Source organism: Phodopus roborovskii, unplaced genomic scaffold (genome assembly GCF_943737965.1).
Source record: "Phodopus roborovskii unplaced genomic scaffold, PHOROB, whole genome shotgun sequence".
Lineage (NCBI taxonomy): Eukaryota > Metazoa > Chordata > Mammalia > Rodentia > Cricetidae > Phodopus > Phodopus roborovskii.
This window is the reverse complement of record NW_026126459.1, coordinates 30,404,633-30,424,509: the sequence shown is the minus strand read 5'-3', so window position 1 is coordinate 30,424,509 and position 19,877 is coordinate 30,404,633. Positions and strand designations below refer to the sequence as shown.

General features: G+C 42.3%; 1 protein-coding gene across 4 annotated transcripts in view; it reads right to left on the bottom strand.

Annotated features, from left to right (window-relative positions):
- The window catches only part of Myo1b (myosin IB), a 159,638-nt gene that overhangs the window by 52,719 nt on the left and 87,042 nt on the right, over positions 1-19,877 (bottom strand). For all 4 annotated transcript variants that reach the window (XM_051190146.1, XM_051190148.1, XM_051190149.1 and 1 more), the window contains exons 6-7: positions 16,078-16,124; positions 10,125-10,188 (exon numbers count right to left, since the gene is read on the bottom strand). In XM_051190146.1, coding sequence (XP_051046103.1) covers positions 10,125-10,188; positions 16,078-16,124 — 111 coding nt within the window. The remainder of the gene's footprint in view (positions 1-10,124; positions 10,189-16,077; positions 16,125-19,877) is intronic.

Here is a 19,877-nt window from a genome sequence, read left to right as displayed (position 1 = left end):
ATTTAAGCACAAAAAAAATTAGAAATGAGGTATTGTAGATATTTTATGTTCATCTCCAGCTGTCATAAGACTTGGGAGAATACAATGTCCCCAATCTGTGGTGAAGAATAACGAAGGCATGACATTTAGAAGAAAAAAAAAAAAAAGGAGGGGGATAAAAAGTGGAAACCACAACTTAGGGGTAAAACAGTGTGTAATATTCATCACCTCTAAAGAAATGAGATTTCAAACAGCAAGGATACATGAGTGTAGGAAAGCAAATAGGTAAAAATACAGTATGGTTTTACTTATCAAGCTTCTAAAAGATCTAACAGCACTGTACAATTCTGGGAACAAAGAAGCCAAGGGCAGATTCTTCACAGAAAAGTTAATCCTCAAAGGAAATCCCCACGCCTAGAAGAAAGTAACTGACTACATGAGAAATACAAACAAGGGCTACATTCTGCTTTGTCCATTCACACACAAATTCCTTCAGTGGAATCGCCACCCACTGCGCACCAGGAACTATTCAGGAATCAGCAAACATGAAGGCTTTCTTCCAAGATCTTGGCTTACAAGTCACCGTGTCAGTGGCCACATAAACGTCTTCCCAGGTGAGAAGAGAGGTTCACAGCTAGCTGGTGAATGACTCAGCAGATAGAGCATGTGGACCAGAGTTCGGATACCCAGAATCCAAGTGAAACCAAGATGTGGCAGTGTGTGTCTGGGCCCCCTTCATCTCCGGTGAGATGGAAGCATCGAGGAGAATCCCGAAATCATGAGTCAGCTGCCTGGTATTGCACCAGTGACTATGATACCATGCCTCAAACAAAGGAGAAGACCAACACCCCAAATCTTCTGACCTCTACACAGGAACCATGGAACATGTACCTGTGTGTGCGCATACACACACACACACACACACACACACACACACACATACACACACACACTCACTCACTCACACCTCACACACGCAAAGGCAGATGTCTAGTTGTTCATGACTGAGAAAGTGAGGGTGAGGGAGGCAGAGTAACTAAAAACTCCAGACGGTTTCAGATCCCTAAAAGCCTTGCCACACCCCATAATCGCTAGACACCTCCCAAGCCTGGGGCTCCTCACCCAACAGTAACAGTAGCACCTTAGTCATGGATACCAATGTGCTTGGCAGCACTTACACAACCATTTCTCATGCTTCGAGACATGAAATAATACCTTCAGGAGAGCGTGTGATTGATACACTAGCCATACTACGCACCTGCAACACACTACTTAGCCTGACGTTTGGCCCCCTTGAGAATGTTCAGACAATGGAAAATGTGAAAATAGCAATGATGGTCAGATTCAGAAATGGCTGTGGAATTCATCACAGTTACCATTGGTGACTTGAAGACCAGCAATGTGACAAAGAATGTAGACTGAATGTACTTCCTGACTCACAAATGTATTGATATAGTAAGGACAAATTGACGCATGGACTCATATCACATGTGTTTAAAGGAAAGGTACAAAAGGGAAGTAGAGGCAGAATTTCAACTTCCTTTCCATCTGTGAACACATGCAGCCCTGAGTGCCTCCTCTGAGGTTGACCTCCACTTTATAGATGAGAAAGTGAGGCTCAGTCCACCCTGGCGGGAGTCTGAACCCACAGCTTTGGTTACTGGAGTTCACGCTTAGGCTCTTTAAGTTTTCAAGGGGGGCAGGGAGAGGGAGATGTAAAACTCTCAGCATTTGGGAAATGCTGGACTTTATATGAAATCCATGAATTCACTAAGCAACTCTCTCACAAAATGAGGAAGCTTTTATTACAAAGCAGTTGAAGGTTTTACTACGTACAATGCTTACTCTATTACCCCAGAGCCTATTTCAGGTGCTTTATGACTTTCCATGTAAGTCATAAGCTTCCAAGTAGAAAAGTAATTAGAGGAGTGTTTGCCCCCAAATAATTCACTAATGCTTGAAACCATTCCCTGGTGGTGTTTTGTGCTAAATGTGCATGTACCAACATAATCAAACAGCATGAAGCCATATCAAATAATTACTCAAAGTAGAGAATATAAACTCAATTCACTGTAGGGACTTCTCACCTGACCACGTCCATTTGCTTAAATGTGCCCCGAACGAAGTGGAAACAGAACCTAGCACAATTTTTCCCTGCTGGGCCTCTGCTAGGGACATTTAGAGGCATAATGACTAGATGCCAGGCCCTCAGTACAGCAGAGCATGTGAGGATCTCCAGACACCCCAACGCAACTGCATCCCAAGATGTAAAGTTCAACATAAATTCAAATTACAAACAAATAAACTTATTAAGCCATTCCGGAACAATAGGGACAAAGAAACATTGGGACCAGAACCTGCCCTCCTACCTAACAGGCCATCACCAACTGACTGCTGACAAAAGAGACGTAGCTAATCCACAAGATGTGCATGTGCCTGCTGGTCTCTTAGAACTCCCTTCCTAGGCAAACAGATAAAGAAATAAAATGTCCATGGTTGCATTCACTGGAAGAGGAAGGCTTTCTAACATAGGCAAAGGGATTAAAAGGAGTAAAAAGGGTGAAAGGGCTGGGAAGAAGAAAAAAAATCTCTCATCACCCTGGGGCATAATGAAAGGACTAAATAGCCTGCAAAAAAAATGTCTTTGTTTTATACACAATCTCTCTCCCAGGAAAAGCAGCCACCCTGAATGGAAAAGCAGAAGCTATAGGCACTGTCCTTGATGACCCCCTCATCTCCAACTGTCCCTGGTGGCCCCTTATCTTCACTGAAGTGTTGGCTTTCCTCCCTTCCAGTCACTGTCCAGATGGGCAGGAAGGGAACATGAAGGTCTTATGTAAGATGCCCATCCAACCAGCAGGTGTTTCAAAGTTAAGGAAAAAATTAAATCTTCATCAGTAGTTGCTACTACAGTTAGCACAATTAAGAGTATCCAAAAAAAGAATAAAGAAGTGGTCAAGTTCTTGATGAAGCTTTCCAAAGAATCCTCTTTGTCTCAGTTTTACTGGTGAGGACAGGATAATACTGCAAGCCATGACTCAGAATGTTGACTGCTCCAGCAACCCCACACCTTCCACATTGGAAAACACATCTCAGAGTTGTATCTCCAGGACTTATGCCTCCTCATTAGAGCAAAGGCTAATTCAAATAGTATGGGCCTGTTTGTAAGTAACTATTCTTAGTATACAATTTAAAGCATTTTTTCCCTCTGTTTTAGAAAATTACCTACCTCTCCTCCAACTACCCAATAGCCAGGAATTACTAAGCAGAACTCAATATTTTCACTGGGAAATCCTAAATATGAATGTGGGTTAACTTATCTATTAAGGCACAGATTTTAAATCAATACTGTCCCTTTAAAAATGTGAAGACTGGAGACCGGATCCCCAGGACTCACGTAAGAATTGGCCCCAGGACAAGCTGACTAGCTTAACTAACTGTGCTCTGAACTTAAGTTTGACTGAGAGACACTGTCTCAACGAATAAAGTAGAAGAACAGCTCAGGTGATCACTGTCGTCAACTTTAGGTCTACACACAGGCACAAACACACACACAGAGACACACATGCACAGATGCACATATACAGATAATACATACACAGACACATACACACACACAGAGACACACATGTACAAAGACATACATGCACAGACATAGACACAGACACACACGTGCACAGACACACACACCAACACATACACACAAACATACACAGACATACACACACAGGGACACATACACACAGGCACACACACAGACACACACATGCACACACAGAGACACACATGCACACACATGCACACCCACATGCACCCCTCCCACACACACACCATATATACACACAGAGAAAAAAAATAAAAATGTGAATAAAGTTCAACCTAGTTTTACAAACAAGATAATATGTTATCCTAACTTTTAAATGATTTGTGGTCCTAAAGAAGGTAGATTAAAAGCAGACACTATTTACTGGGAGGCAGATATTCACTAGCTACCAAGTATTGATTCATGTGTAGCAGTGGCTCTCAATCTATGAGTCACAGCCCCTTTGGCAAACCTCTATCTCCAAAAAATACTTACAGTACAATTTATAACAGTAGCAAAATTACAGTTACAAAGTAACAGCAAAAATAATTTTATGGTTGGGGGTCATCACAACATGAGGAACTATTATTAAAGGGTCACAAACCACTGACCTACAGGCTTCTCTGCCTCATGCATATGGTTTCGTTTCAAGAAACACATTAGGTCAGTTTCCTTGAGAATTGATTGAACTGGGCAGTTTCACTCCTAGTCAATGGTTTTCTATCAATGTAATCAAAGATATGGGGGGCTGGAGAGATGGCTCTGCAGTTAGGAGCACTGGTTGCTTCTCAGAGGACCCAGGTTCAATTCACAGCACCCACATGGCAGCTTACAAGTGTCAGTAACTCCTGTTCCAGGGGATCTGACACCCCCAACTGAGACATACATGTGGGAAAACCACCAATGTACATAAAAATTAAGCAACATAAAAGTCAAGGAAATGATATGAAAACAAAACTATAAATCTCACACAACATAAAAATAATAAAATCAAGTTTCATGCCCTACCAATACACCACAGTGAGGTCAAACAGCACACCAAGAGGGAAAGACAAACGCATGAAACAACTGTACCATAAATTCAAAAGGAACGTGAGAGAGAAGCAGTCAGAAGCACGACTCCACCTCTGCCCTCGGTGGAGGGCCACGTCTTCATTTCTCTCCAGAGACATGACTGCTCCCAATGTTCCCCAGACAGACTCCCTAGCCTCACTCAGTGCCTTCACTCCTCCCCAGGATGGGAGAGGGACAACTGCACAGTAAGGCTTAAGGATGCAGTGTATGAACACAGGCGTGGGCATAGCTGCGTTCTCCCTACCACATATATGATGGCTTTGCTGTCAGTCTAGTGGGACACATGGGACAATGGCCACAGGGAGAAGCCACGAGCACTTAGTGCCATCACGGACTTCCTGACTTCCAGCTGCCAGTGGGCTACTAGCACACCTGTGTGTTCAGGTGACAAACCAAAAGCAACTCCTTTCAACCTCACCTTTAACCATAACTCAGCCTTCTCTTTTCCAGCTGGATTCTCATGTCCAAAATGCCTAAATGGTTGGTTTGGACTGTAAGAGGGCACCCTGGATGTCAGTAGCTTAACGCTACTGAACCCAGCATGGCTGGCAGCCCTAGGCTTGCTCCTGGCTCTCTGGGTGACTCCTGATAAGATACATACTGGACAGCTCATTTCATGATCCTCTTCTGTCCCAAACAGTGAAGAAAAACTCCAGAAACAGCAAAGACAAGCTGCACTATGCAACCAGTTTCCAAGTCTGGCTAGGCTCCCCTTGATAATTGTTCCACAGACTGCAATGGACCTCATGGCCAAGCCTTGAGTCAATGAGAATGGGACAATCCAAAGGTATGGACAAAGAATGAGAATTTATTGTGGCTATTCCTGAAAAACCTATCCAATTGTGGCTGTTAAAATAAAATTGTTGGGCCGTGAGATGGCTCAGGGGGAAAAGATGCAAGCCACCATGTCTGGATATCTGAGCTCCATCCCCAGGATACACACAGTACAACTTCCCCATGCTGTCTGCCAAGGTGTGCGAGCATTTAGACAGTAAAAAAAAACAAAAAAAAAACAAAAAACTGGTATTTAGCTTGGTAGTAGGATGTATAAGCACAAGGTCCTAAGTTCAATCCCCACTATTACCAAAAAAATAAATAGATAGATAAAATGACCTACTAAATGGAGTATTCTTAAAATTTCCAAAAGCATATAATTATATGTAGTGTGTATCTATATATGTGTATGTGTGTATGTGAAGTGAGTGTGTGTGTGTTATGTGTGGGGTGTATGTTTGTGTGTGTTGTGCGTGTATAGTGTGTATGTATGTGGTATGTGTGTGTGGGGTGTATGTGGGGTGTATGTGGGGTGTGGGTGTAGGTATGTGGTGTGTATGTGTGTATGTGGTATGTGAGTGTATGTGGGGGTGTATGTGTATATGTGGGATGTGTGTGCATGTATGTATGTGTATATGGGATGGATGTGTGTGTGTGTGGTATATGTGTGCATACATGTATGTGTATGTGGGGTATGTCTGTGTATGTGATATATATGTGTGTGGGGTGACTGTGTGTGTGTGTGTGTGCGTGGGGGGGGTATATGTGTGCATGTGTGAGGTTAGATTTATTTAGTTGCTGGTTATTCAGCAGTAGATAGGTTGTCTCTGTGTTTACAGAATATGTGTCTGGTGAAAGGCTATATAGAAAATGAACAACAGTGGAAGGTAAATATTTGAGAATTTACTATACGTGCTTGCACCACAACAAACACGTTATAACTAATAAAGAACTGACCCTGGTGCATCCTGACACATGATCATTCTCAGTTCAGGGGTGAAGACATGGGGGGCCAGAGAACTTTGAACACTTGCTGTCTTCGTATAGACACCAGTGATCACATGAACACCCGGAAGAGCTGGGCTCATGAAGCAAATGCCCAAATAATGAAACAGGACAAACAGGGCTGCCTTTGTTCTTCCTGACTCCCAGCTGGGGTGAAGGTCCCGATTTTACACATTAGACGGTTTACTTGAAATCAGAACATATTTCCAGAGCAGGTTCCTCTTTGTGCTATCCTTTGAGCAGATAAAAACTATGAGACTTAGATTACATTTTTCCATGGTCGAAACTGCTTCCGAGCACCACAGATTTAAGAGGACGCCTGGGAATATTATAAAAGAAAGAAGAAAACAGGTCTCTCAAAGATTCCAGTTTATAATAGGACAATATGGAAAATGTTCAAACACAGCACTTGACTAGTAAGTATGTAACCAACAAGCCTTAACCAGCTAGGACCCATGCCACTCCAGGTCAGTAGGATATCTGCACATGCTTCTGTGTTTTATCTTCTCTACTAAAGGGAGCATTTGCCACTTCCCATTTTAATTACACATCTTTCCTAAGGGCACTGCCCTCAGGGATCTGAACTTCCAAGTGTGTCCAGACTAGGAAAAGGGAAATGAGTTGGTAGCCTGTTTTCCACTTCCTGGGTATAAAGTTTTCTAGAAGGTTCTTGCACCTCCCAGGATATCTCCTACCAAAAAAGCAAGGCCTGTGCTCTTTTCCAGCCTGCAAGAAGCTAACTTGTCTTGGTCTGGCCAGAACCCTAGGGGTTCACCCATTGCTTTACAGCTGAAGCCAGCCTGGCAGTTCCCATGATCACAGGAGCCAGCCCTGTCAATATGTCCTGTCCCACCACTAATGTGTGCCTTTCCTCTCTAAGCAAAGGATATTCTTAAAACACCAGGGTGTGCCCACTTCACAAATTTCAATATAATTTTCTTTTGGGAACAAATGGTAACCAAGGCCATATGAAATTCATTCGCACAGACTTATTAATCTTAATGGAAACGGAGTGTTTAGTATTTATTTTCCATGGATACTGTAAGAGTCTCCTAATTCTCACTTATGTCAGGGAGACATTTCTGTTTATACCTTGAACTTAAAATGTAAATCCAAAGTTATTTTCTCATATTTATTATGAAGTAACTGCTAATTATCTTCATAGAATCCTCAAGAACAGTATTGATTAAATCATTCCAGAATGCTCAACCGCAAGTTCTGTAATGAAGGGATGAACCTAATGCTACCATGAACATAATAACTAGTTACTGTAATAACCACAACTAATAATGAAATAACTAAAGTTAATTTGCCTTATAAAAAGAAAAGTATTGAGGTTTATGGATAGCTTGCTGAATTAAAGTTAATTGTTCCTGAAAATGGTGGTCTTAAACTTGAGTCACCCCATTCCTAGACAACTCTCATCGGCTGCCATCCGGTGTGGAATCTGTCTACACAGTCCAGTAGGAATCACAATCATCCACTTCTGGTTGGAGCATACGCATGCTACATGAATACTTCTGCTGCCATCTTTGGCATACGAAATCATGTGAAATCATGTAGCATCCTATCCAATTTTATGTCATATCAGAACTTTCCCTTCAAGGCATTTCCCTCACAATGATACATTCTTACAAATATGTACAATCCCAAGAGTAGCATACAAAGTCTATATAGTCAGGCAAACCAAAATGAAAAGTCAAATCATGCAAGAGCTGTAAAAACGCTGATGTGGGAAATACCACAGATTCACCTACTCACTCCCGTTATTTCAAAGATGAGAAGACTCTGGTCCTATACGTGGACTATGATGAAAATTTTCATTTAAAATTCAGTTACTTGGGGGGCTAGGAAATGGCTCAATTGATAAAATGCTTGCCACACACGCATAACCTTTAGGACTTACACAAAAAAGCTGGGCTCTATGGCATGTGCCTGTTATACCACAAGGGAAACAGAGAAATGAAAAACTTTGGGACTTCTTAGCCAGTGGTGGAGCCAGATCTCTGAGCTCCAGGTTCAGTGAGAGAGCTCATCTGAAGAAATAGAGTGGACAGTGAATGAAGAAGACGCTGACATTGACCTCTGACCTCCACACATTCATGAATATCCATCTGTAAGTATATATACGGGTTCTCATTCTCCCACTCCTTTCCCTCCCTCCCTCTCTCCCCCCCCGACCCTATCTCCAAAACACACACCCAGATTCTGGCTACAAAGTATGCTCAAATAACTCATAACACTGATTTCTGCTCAGCATTCTTCTGGCCCTACGGCTGATCAGGAAGAGCTCAGGAACCCCTGGTGTCTCCAGGGTTCTTGTCCACCCTCCTCTTTCACCAGATCACAGACCATTCCCCCATTTTATATCTCAGGAATGCTGGCGATGATGAGATGGCTGAGTGATTAGGAGCACCTGCTGCTCTTCTGGAGGACACGAGATAGTTTCCCAGCACCCGTGTCTGTCAGGCCGCACGCAGCCACCTGTAACTCCAGCTGTAGGAGATCCAACACCCTCTTCTGGCCTCCACCAGCATCTCGATCCCATGTATAGACAGACACATATACATAATTTAAATTTTTTTAATCTTTTCTTTTTTTTAAAGAAGAAAAGGGAATGCCATTGCTGCAACAAACCAATAAAGGAATCCTGGATGCTTTAGACAACTGCCATTTCCTTATCTAGTCTAGACTTACTTTTATTCTAACAGTTCCTATAGCACTCTGGGGTGATCCTAAAACCCAGAACACTCAAGAGGATAGCAAGATAACGAAAGGCTGGAGGCACATAAACCCCTGCATTATAACTAATTTCCAAACAAATGAAACTTGAAATCAAAAGAGAAAGAAGTATCAGGGGAGTGCTATGACTCGCGGCTCTAAGGCGATGAAGACACACACAGTCAGCGAAGCTGGTGCAGCTCACTCCCGACAGCCCTCACTCAGTCCTTGGACCTGGAGCTCCTGGGCAGCCCTTACCCAGGCCTGCTCATTTCCTTACAGTCACACTCGGGAGGAGGCTAATGAGTCCATGTTTTACTAAGAACTATATTACATTTCCATTATCTAGAGCCTTGAAAAGAGGTCACATTTCTCAAAATAACATTTGAAGTCTAACATTTCTCACTGTACCGGATAAATGCTTCCTTTACAAGTTATTAATTTAAATCAACTATTTATACTTTAGGGCTGAGGTAAAGTTCAATGGCTTGCCAAGTGTGTGTTAGGCCCTGAGTTCTTAGCACCACAAAATCAATTAATAAATTCCTGGTGTTTTATTCTTAATCATGAATATATTTTGTTAGACTGGCTTAAAGATCACTATAAAGTACTGATATAAAGTAAAGATACTTCAGCAGACTTCTAGACAATTTTCCAAAGGTAATAATAAATTGATCTTTCATAACATTTAGCCAGATATAATGATACATGAGTTTTGAGACCTGTTTGGACGAGACAGTACAATTCTCTCTCAAAAACTAAAACCAAAACAAATAATATATATGTGTACATACATACATGTGTACATTCATATATATTTTTTTACATTATGTTGTAAAGCAATCTGAACACAATGGTTAAACATTCTTAGAAAAGTAAATGGTTCTCTTCCCATCTCTTTAATCACAGCATTTAAAATATTTCACCATTTTAAAAGGCTTGTTTTATTATTCTCAACTGGTTCATAAAGGGTCAAGGAAATACTCACAGTTACTTATCACTCCTCCCAGTGGATCACCTTTAAAGTCAAATTCAATATCCATATATTTGCCCTGCCAAAGAGAGACTTAGTAAGTTCATTTCAAAACAGCCCATTTTCTTTAGAAAATAGCATACTAACTCATTTTTTAGTCCTTTGTTTCAAAGTAACTAAGAAAGGCATTTCATTTACCCATAATGCAAAACAATGTGTCTCCATGAATAATTCACACTGTATACCATTACCTAGAGCCCTTTAGCTTGTACCTAATTTAAGAACAAATCTTTGCTCACACACTCACACGCAGACAGAGGGGTGGGAAACCTTTCCATCGTGTGACCTTTCCATTTCAGATATTTTTCAAATTTCCTGAAGGGTATACAGCCTCAAATCAAGACTAAAAGCAAAGGTAATAGTCTTGGCAGAGAAATTTGATTGGAAAGATACATTATTTCATTTTATAGGCAACATATCTTTTAAGCCATTGTCATTAAGTCCGTATGAGGCAGAAGTGAACCCTAACACTCCAGGTTCCCATCTACTCAAATCAAAACACAATGATGTGGTGTTACGAGGTCAGAATCAGGGACTACTTATACTTTTTAGTGGCATTTGACCTAGATTTTATAGCTATACAGAGTCCGGGTTCACATCACACTCTATGGCCAGTATCTTAAGACACATGGAGTTAAATATTGTGAATTTTACAGAGTTGGTCTCCAGCTGCCTCAGTGAAGAGTTACAGCAGGATAACCACGACATATGCTTCGTGTTTGAAAGGAGTATGTTTATTTAAGAAGTTAATTTTTTTTGCTTTGTTTCATGTCCTACCTTAATCACAGTTAGACAGATGTGTTGCATGTAATTTCCCCAAGAATTACATTAATTTTAGAAGTGTGATAGGAAGGGGGGAAAAACATGACCACAGGGCACTTAGTCAGCAATGTGACTTTTTATTAGCTTATGGATGCTCCCTCGCCCGCTCTCTCCCACTGCCATCCTCCTTTTAAATCCTCACTTATGCATCAAGCACATGTCTCCAAATCATTTCTTCTAGGATGGAAAAAGTGCAGGGGGACACCACACATGGTCCCCGTAGAGAAGGAGCTCTTGTAAACAGGCCACTGTGGTGGAGAGACACACCTCATGGATGCAAGGCTGAGGGCAAGAGTGAATTCTCAGTAAATGTGAAGTCAGGCAACAGGAGGTCGGGGAGCAGAACGAGCTGACATAAGAACCAGCTCCTGTTAGGTCGTGAGGGAGGGCTTCAGGCTAGAGGCCAAACTTAGAGCAGAGAGACTTTTTGACCTTCTCCTGACATGAGCCACTGTTACTGAAGGCTCCTAAACAAGGAGGCATGAGAAAAGAATCACCACTTTACAAGAGCATCTGATCAGTGTGCAATGGACTGGAAAGCAGCAGGACCAGATGCTATGCCTATCAAGGGTTCCGAGCATCAGCTGTCCGCACTGATTAGAGGAGAAATGTCCAGGGCTTCCAGTAAGAGCAGCAAAAGATGAACATAAACTGAGAGCTAGCCAGAGTCACAGGGACAGGCTTGGGCATAACAGAGATCCTCTAGAGCAGCAGGGACACAGGAGGCAAAGCAGCCAGAGATGAGGGAAGAAAACTAAAGATCCTGGGGGCCAGGGATCCGACCTTCCAGGAGATAACTTCAACAGGAGTCCCTGGGCCAGGAGGCAACAAGATCCAGAGAGCAGGTGGAAGGGATCAGTGAGACAGGACACGGTCCAAGATCACAGGAATTACCTCCATCCTGAATGTGAAAAGTTCCCCCACAGGCTCGCTGTTTGAACACATGGTCCCATCTGGGGGCTCTGTGTGGGGAGGATGGAGAACTTAGAGAACATAGGGACCAACCAAAGGACGGACAGAATAGTGTCAGGACCTACACCAACATGCATGATGATGCTTCTCCTCATATTAGAAGCCCAAATAAGCCTTCCGAAGTTGGCTTTGTGAGGTATTTGGACAGATTAGCAAAAAAAGAAACTATTACAGGTGGATATAGGGACATACAAAGAGGCAAGGCACTGGGTGCAGGATTGACTCAGTTTTAGGGCCTGGGAGATGGTGACAATGACCTCTCTGAGGAAGTTACCAGAGTAAACAACAAGAGTAAAAGCAACTGTTGTGCAGTTGTGAGAATGTCCTTGCTGAAGGAACAGCCTAATGCTGTGCAGCAGCCACACCCTCAGAGCTCATCTAAGCTTGGCTCTGATTATAACAATAGTCTACTTGGAAATAACCTGAAGCTTCCTATCACCTGCAAACAATGTGTAGTGACTCTAAACTTGACACTCAGCACCCTCAGCTAGGCCTTGGTCTAAAAACTCCTTCCATATGTCCAGCAACAAACTATGATAAATGCAGGCCCAGGTTTCCTCTCGATACCAGGCCAATCCTTCCTGCTCACCAGTTAATTTTGATCCACTTAAGCTTTTTGAGTCCCTTTAACATGTCTTCTACTCTAGGATCTTCTCTAAAAGTCCAAAAAACCTCACTCACATAGCTTCCTGGAAAACTTAAAAATGTAGGTACTGTGTCATATTTTTAGATATGCTTAACTTCTCTAATTAGCCTATAAGCTTCTTAAAAAAGAGTATTCATAGATTTTTTTTTTCCTGAGTGTCTAAAATGGCACCATGTGCTCTTCTAACGGTTAAGAGTCTGAAAGATAGACAATCAAGCCAGAATACTTGTTCCCATGGCACCTATGAGGATCTCAAGTCAATGATGAGAAAATTGGGTAATCTGGTACAGCAACTCCAAAGAATAATAAATACATTAGGCAAACAAAATAAAGATGAGGTCAGAGTATTTGAAAGATAGTGTCAATGTAACATCTGAAGGGAGACACAAATAATTCCAAATGCCACCCAGCATGTGCAGGTCTCCAGAGCAAAGGCTTGAGTCTGAGAAGCACTTGGGATGCCAGAGAGTCACAAAGGTGTGTGAAGTTGGGGCAGAGTGAGGAGGGCTAAGAAGCAGAGACGGTGCTTCAGCAAGACAGGCCCTGGAAGCTACTGAAAGAGTTTGGATTGTAGAAGCAAAGAAGCATAGAGGCTTGATGGAACATGTCTATAGATCACTCCTGGGTCGGGGGAAGCCATGGGCTACAAGGGAAATGTAAGGAAACCTATACTTATATTAAAACACAGAAACAAATCCATACATTTAAAAATTCTTACTGAATAAGCTGGGTGAGGTGGCATATGCCTTTAATACCAGCACCTGGAGGCAGAGGCAGGTGGATCTCTGTGAGTTCTAGGCCAGCCTGATCCATAAAGCAAGTTCCAGGACAGCCAGGGCTGTTACACAGAGAAACTGTCTCAAAAAAAAAAAAAAACAAAAAAAACAAAAAAAACCAAAAAAACAACTTATTGGATGAGAGTTCGGGCAAAAGCACTTTCCCTCCACTGCCCTGTTCATCAGTCTGCACACAGCAGATGCCCATGCACTGCTTAAACAAGAGCACTAATAAACAAAGCCTGAAACATTGAGTCTCACTCTCAAAAGAAAAAACGTTCCATGCCAAACTAGAAACACTGGGACACATGGGAGATGCTGTGAGGGATGTCCTTGAACACCCTGGTAACAAGTGTCAGCTATGACCGATGTGTCTTAACTTCGGCATAACAGGCTCTATCAGATTCCTCAGTAACGTGGTCAACAAATCACTCTACAGCAACCAAATACAGTCAAGCAACATCACCATTATACACAAGATAACATAGACTCCAATTATAAAATTATAACACGCATTTGGGTGTTTTAATAATCAAGTCATAGACCACAAAGCAGAGAAATTGCTAGAAGCTGGGCATGAAATGACTTAGCCTATAATCAAGTGTTAATCTCATATTCTAATACCCAAGTTTTAAGAGGATTTCTCTGAAGCTTTGTAATAAGCTAAATAGCTTGCCAAGCCATTCACTGGATCTTAAATACCACTATAATGACCTTTTAAGCAATATTGTTTCTGCCTTTTTATTGTCATGACCACATATATTTGTCAATATCTTTAAAAGTGCATGTGCATACAATTTGCAAATAAAATTAAATTTCTATCATATAACAAAGCCTGATCTTTGTAATTACTTCATTTCAGATTCTGTCTATGCAATGAGATTATCCATGTGCTAAACTAGAAAAGGTCTGGATCAAGCTGGTTATAAGAATGTAACAGGCTAATCCAATGGAAAAATTCAGTCTTGGGTTTAGGAACTTATTTAGCCTTCTACTTTCTAAGCTATAAAAACTACCTCCACCTGAGACCATTTCATTCTTTAAGCTCTGGACAACTGTCTAAGGAGAAGGCCAAAGGGATCTAAAATGGGGGCATGGGAGGAGCTCTGATATGAAGGTATCAAAGATTACCAAAAATGATCCCATTGGTACAAGCAATGAAGGAAGAAGACGGCTTAGAAAATAAATGTGTGGGTTTTTTTATTATTATTTTTGTTTGTTTGAGTTTTTTTTTGTTGATAAACCACAGAAGGAAAACAAAACAAAACACACACACACAAACAAACAAACAAAACAAAACAAACAAGACAAAACAAACAAACAAAAAAAAAAAACCAAAGCAATCTCAAATACCATCATGGAGCCAGGGCACACAGTACAGATGTTTAATCCCGCCCACTCAGGATATTTCAGCAACAGAAACCAGAGAGCTCAAGGCTTAGCTGAGCTACTAATGAGTTTGAGGCCATCCTGAGTAACTGAAGAAACCAAACGGAGGGGAAGGGAGCAGAGGGGAGGGGAGGGGGTACCACAGGTATAGTTTAGCATGCACACAGTTCCCAGCACTGCAAGGAGCAAAAACACCACTGTGATGCTGAACACATTTGCTCCCAAGGCAGTATCTATATCTTTGTGAAGAACAGAGGCCCGAGGGGAGTTAGAGAGAACCAAGTGTGCCAACCTGCAGGCATGTGCTGGGGGCAGTTACAGGGGAGAAGTAACTGGGCAGTTACAGGGTTGCCCCATGCTCCAACAGCAACATGGGGCAACCTCGACTAGAAGTGGTGTTTCAGGTTTAATCATGACAAGATATTATGAGCTTCAGTTTTCAGTATTCAGATCCCCCAGACCCTCGCACTTAGTGATTTTACCTCCAGGAAGTTTTAAGAACATGCCATCCTTTCTGAAGCCATCAATAAGAGACCAGGGCAACAGAGTACACAAACTTGACTCTCGCTTGATCTTTCTTTTTTATCCAATTTCTAATTCCTTTTGTGTGTTTGGTTTTTCTAAGACAGGGTTTCTCTGTACAACAGCCCTGGCTGTCCTGGAACTCACTCTGTATGTAGACCAGGCTGGCCTTGAACTCACAGACACCCCCCTGCCTTTGCCTCCCACATGCTGGGATTAAAGGCATGAGACACTACTCCAGGCTGAATTTCTGATTCTTCTTTTATTTTCTTTTTCTTTTCCACCCAAGACTGAAGTCTCTGTAGCTTTGGAGCCTATCCCAGAACTTGCTCTGTAGATCGGGCTGGCCTGGAACTCTCAGAAATCAACCTGTCTCTGCCTCCTGAGTGCTGGGACTAAAGGTATGTATCACCATCACCTGTCGAATTTCGAATTTCTGATTTTTAATTATGATTGCTAAATAATAACCCCCCCAGATGAGTAAGAAATGATTCTGAATAGTCTTACTTAAACTCATGTAATTTTGACTGAAGATGAGGAGAAAACATGATAAAAATAGCTTGCCGCTACAAGAAAAACTGAAAAAAAAAAAATCTCAGAAGGCAAAATAAATAAATAACAAACAAAGAACTCTTATAGAACTTCCAGTGGGTTTCGACTGGGGGTGGCTCTCTTCTGACCTTAAAAATGTGTGTGTATTAAGAAATATTAAACATCTGTTTGTTTAAATACACATGGACTAAATATTAGTGTTAGCACTTAAGCTTATACAAATACTTACAAATCTAGAGGAGTTGTCGTTCCTCACAGTCTTGGCATTCCCAAAGGCTGGTGAGAAAGAAACAGAAGCATCAGTAAAGCGGGTGAAAAAAATAATAATAATTCCGAGCAGAAACATAAAGCAACCATAGTACCGAACAGGAATAACCAAGGAAAACACAGCTCTCAGTGACAGCCATGCACTCACATCCAGCAGAAATTTTAATAAGCTGCTAAAACTTCCCTCAGTTATTAGAAATACACATGGACCAAGTGACAGTCCCGAACCCTGGGACTGTTTCAAGTGTCACTCTAAACTTAGTCTTGCCTAATTTGACACCTTTTCACTCCTGTAGAGAGGATTCTAACTAGGCGGCAAGGAAGGCGTCTACTCCTCCGTCAACATTATCAGTAAGGTTATTTCACAAATCATGCTTCTATCGCTGTAGGTTTGATGGAAGTGGGTGAGGTTTAGAGAGCACAGGAGGCATGTGAAACTTAAACTGTCTAACTCTGAAATAAAGCTATTTATATAAATGTGATTGCATAAGTACCATACAGCAAGAGCAATACCTACTGAGAGTCAAAAACGGGTTATTTAAAATAGCATAAAAACAACACATAGCCAGGCTGTGGTGGTGCATGCCTTTAATCCCAGCACTCAGGAGGCAGAGACAGGTGGATCTCTGTGAATTTGAGGCTAGCCTGATCTACAAAGCTACACAGAGAAACCCTTGGGGAAAACAAAACAAAACACATTATTTATTAGTTTAGGCCTAATAGGCAGGCCTACATGAAATCTAGGAAATAAATTAATATGACTCATAATGCACAGCCCAAGGAGACTGATCTGCCCTGGGGCCTCCCTTTGAAATGAGAACCCATGAGAACTAAATTACTACCAGGCGATTATGCCTGGACACAGAACGTTTAACCGTGCCACCTGTTTAACTCATAGCTATGAGATACATGAACTGTTTCACCAAGCCTGTGCACAGATACTGACAAGCCAGTCTAGGATGATGGAAACGGTGAACAGAGTGGCCTAGATGCAAGTCACATATGCATCTGTGGATACAACGACAGCAGTGGTGTACCTCAATACCTGAGGTGAACCTAGTCACGAAAATCTCTTGTACAAGGGCACTTGGGCCAGTACAACCTGAGACACAAAATTCTGCATTTCCCTCAAGCCCAGCTCCTGGGCTGTTTTGGGGATCTGGGAGCCACATTTGAAACTAGTGAGGAAGCATTTGTGATGGTGTGGTTAAATGAAACAAACCTCTTGAATAAGAGGCTAGATATTGCATTTCTGGAAGCCTCCACGTCTTTGTCAAGTTAAATGTGGGAGGATTAGGGTGCCAACCAACCATCAGGGAGCAAACAGGCTTCAAGAGGCCACCTTTTCCTGCAAGCAACACCCTCGAGAGGGGGCATTCTCAGAGAGTGTAATGACAGTTCAGCAGCCAAACCTGATGTTGAATCCACCGTTTTATGTCTTTAAAAAAACACGTACTTGTGTGTTGGTTTATTGTGAATAGGCATGTGGAGGTCAAAGGACAACTTAAAGGAGTTGGTTCTCTCCTTCTACCACACAAGACTGAACTCAGGACATCAGGCTTGGTGGCAAATACCCTGATCCACTAAGCCATTTCATTCATCCTGTTTCATGCTCTTAACTTAAAAAACTCATACTTGGCTGGGTGTGTGGTAAAGGCATTTAACGCTGACACTCAGAGGAAGATCTCTATGAGATGAAGTCCAGCCTCGTCTACATAGTGAGTTCCAGGCCACCCAGACCCTGTTTCAAACACCACATAGCTGGCACAAGACAGGTTAAGACAAAGTTGACAAAGTCAACAGAGAAGGTCCCTTATATTGAGACATTTGAGCCAAGCATGGTTTGATAAGTTCCTGACACCAAACTCTCCCTTCAGAGGCTGACCCTGCTGTGCACTGAGTGGAAACCCTGTAAACACTCACAGAGGGAAGCATGTTGAGGAGGGGATCAAATCCTCATCACATACCCACTGCCAACCAAAAGACATCCATGAACGCAACAGTGGATACTTGACCTGGCCCCCATTAAACCGTGACATTCCCCATGCTTCTGTGGGCTAGTCTTCTGTGGCCAGTTTGGAATGTAGGCCTGCCAAGTTAACCAACTAGTACAGGCCCAAAGCCCAGCTCAAGATGCTGACACATAAAGGTCAACGCGATGTGGCTTGAAGGTCAGGGGCCAGTGAAGGACTGCTCCACAAGACCTGCTCAGAGCCCCACCAGCAAGCCATGTACCATCTTTTCATCACAGAAGTCTAAGTTGCACATTTCTAAACACAACCCTAAACACTCAAGTCTTTTACCATGAGCCTCATAATTAGAAAAAAGTACTCCATTATAGAACACCCTAGATACATTCCACAGTTTTTTTTTTTTTTTTAAAGTTCGTTGTTCTGAACTTCATTTACAGTAGCAGCTCCAGTTAAAAAGCAAAGCATTCCCATAAAGATAACACACACCCACAGTGGGCATTTCTTCCATTTCCCACACTGCAGTCTAGCTTCAAATACCACCAAATAGAAAGATTCTAGAAAAGATGCAGGCTGCAGCATTCTGCTACACCACAGCTTTCCTAAGATAAGTATGACAGAAATACAGCTCACTCAGAGCACAAAGGCAGGGGGCAAAAAGCCCAAATCTCAGATTGATAAGAGGAAGAGATGCCACTTCTCATAAACCCTACCAGTTAAGGTACTGAACTGAGTAGAGATCAACATGTAATGGCTTACGGGGCTTCATGTCTCTCCTATCATGCCAGCCAGGCCAGCAGGCAAAGTGTCTCATCTGAAGCATGAAGGGTGTTTCAGAGTGAATGTTTAGAGGTCAAGGGCATCTTCAGAAGGGAAGGAGGAGCTGAGCCAGAGTAGAAAAGACAACAGGGAGGGGATCCTCATTCCAAGAGCTGCCTACCAGCCCCAAGATAGTTTTACTTTTGTCCATCTTCAATCTTGTCCTTCTGCTCTCTAAGCAAAGGGTTGAGCCAAACAGTTCCTCTAGACTAGATTTGACTCCCTGGGGGACAGCTGTCAACGGTTGGAAATATTTTTAATCCTGACAGGTACAAGGGTGCAACGGACACCCGGCAAATAGATGCCATAAATGCATGTTCACAGCAAAGACAAGTCCAACACAACACAACAGTGCCTAGGCTGAGAAATTCCACTGTATGTATGTATGTATGTATGTATGTATACTACATGTGTGCTTGGCATCTGCAAGAGCCAGAAGGAGGTGTCAGAGTCCCTGGAACTACAGTTACAGACAAATGTAAGCTTCCATGTGTGTACTGGGAACCAAACTCAAGTCCTCTGCAAGAGCAGCCAATGCCCTCATTACTGAGCCATCTTGCAGACTCTAATTTCATTTTTAGTATAATGATGGTTTATACCAAAGGTAGATGCCATGCTCTAATCAAGGTAAAAGAACAGTCTCTATCGAGCTCAGTCTTGACTGATGCGCCAATGTTTTTGTTCCTTTCTCTCCATTCATATGTTAAAGTTCTAACCCTCAATGGGACAGAAGTGAGAAATACTTAAAGCTAGTTGAAGTCATGAGTGTGGAGCGTGGAGTATGGGGACATCATGGAACTCACTTCCATCCTTGTTCCCAAGAAACACAGAAAAAGGAGTTCACATGAGCATTAAGGTCTCTGAGACAAGAGAACACCTCCAAATGAAACCTACCTTAGCAGGACTTTGGTCTTCTAGCCTACAGGAGTATGAGCTAGTTACCAGAGAACTAGGAACAGAACTTGGGATATAG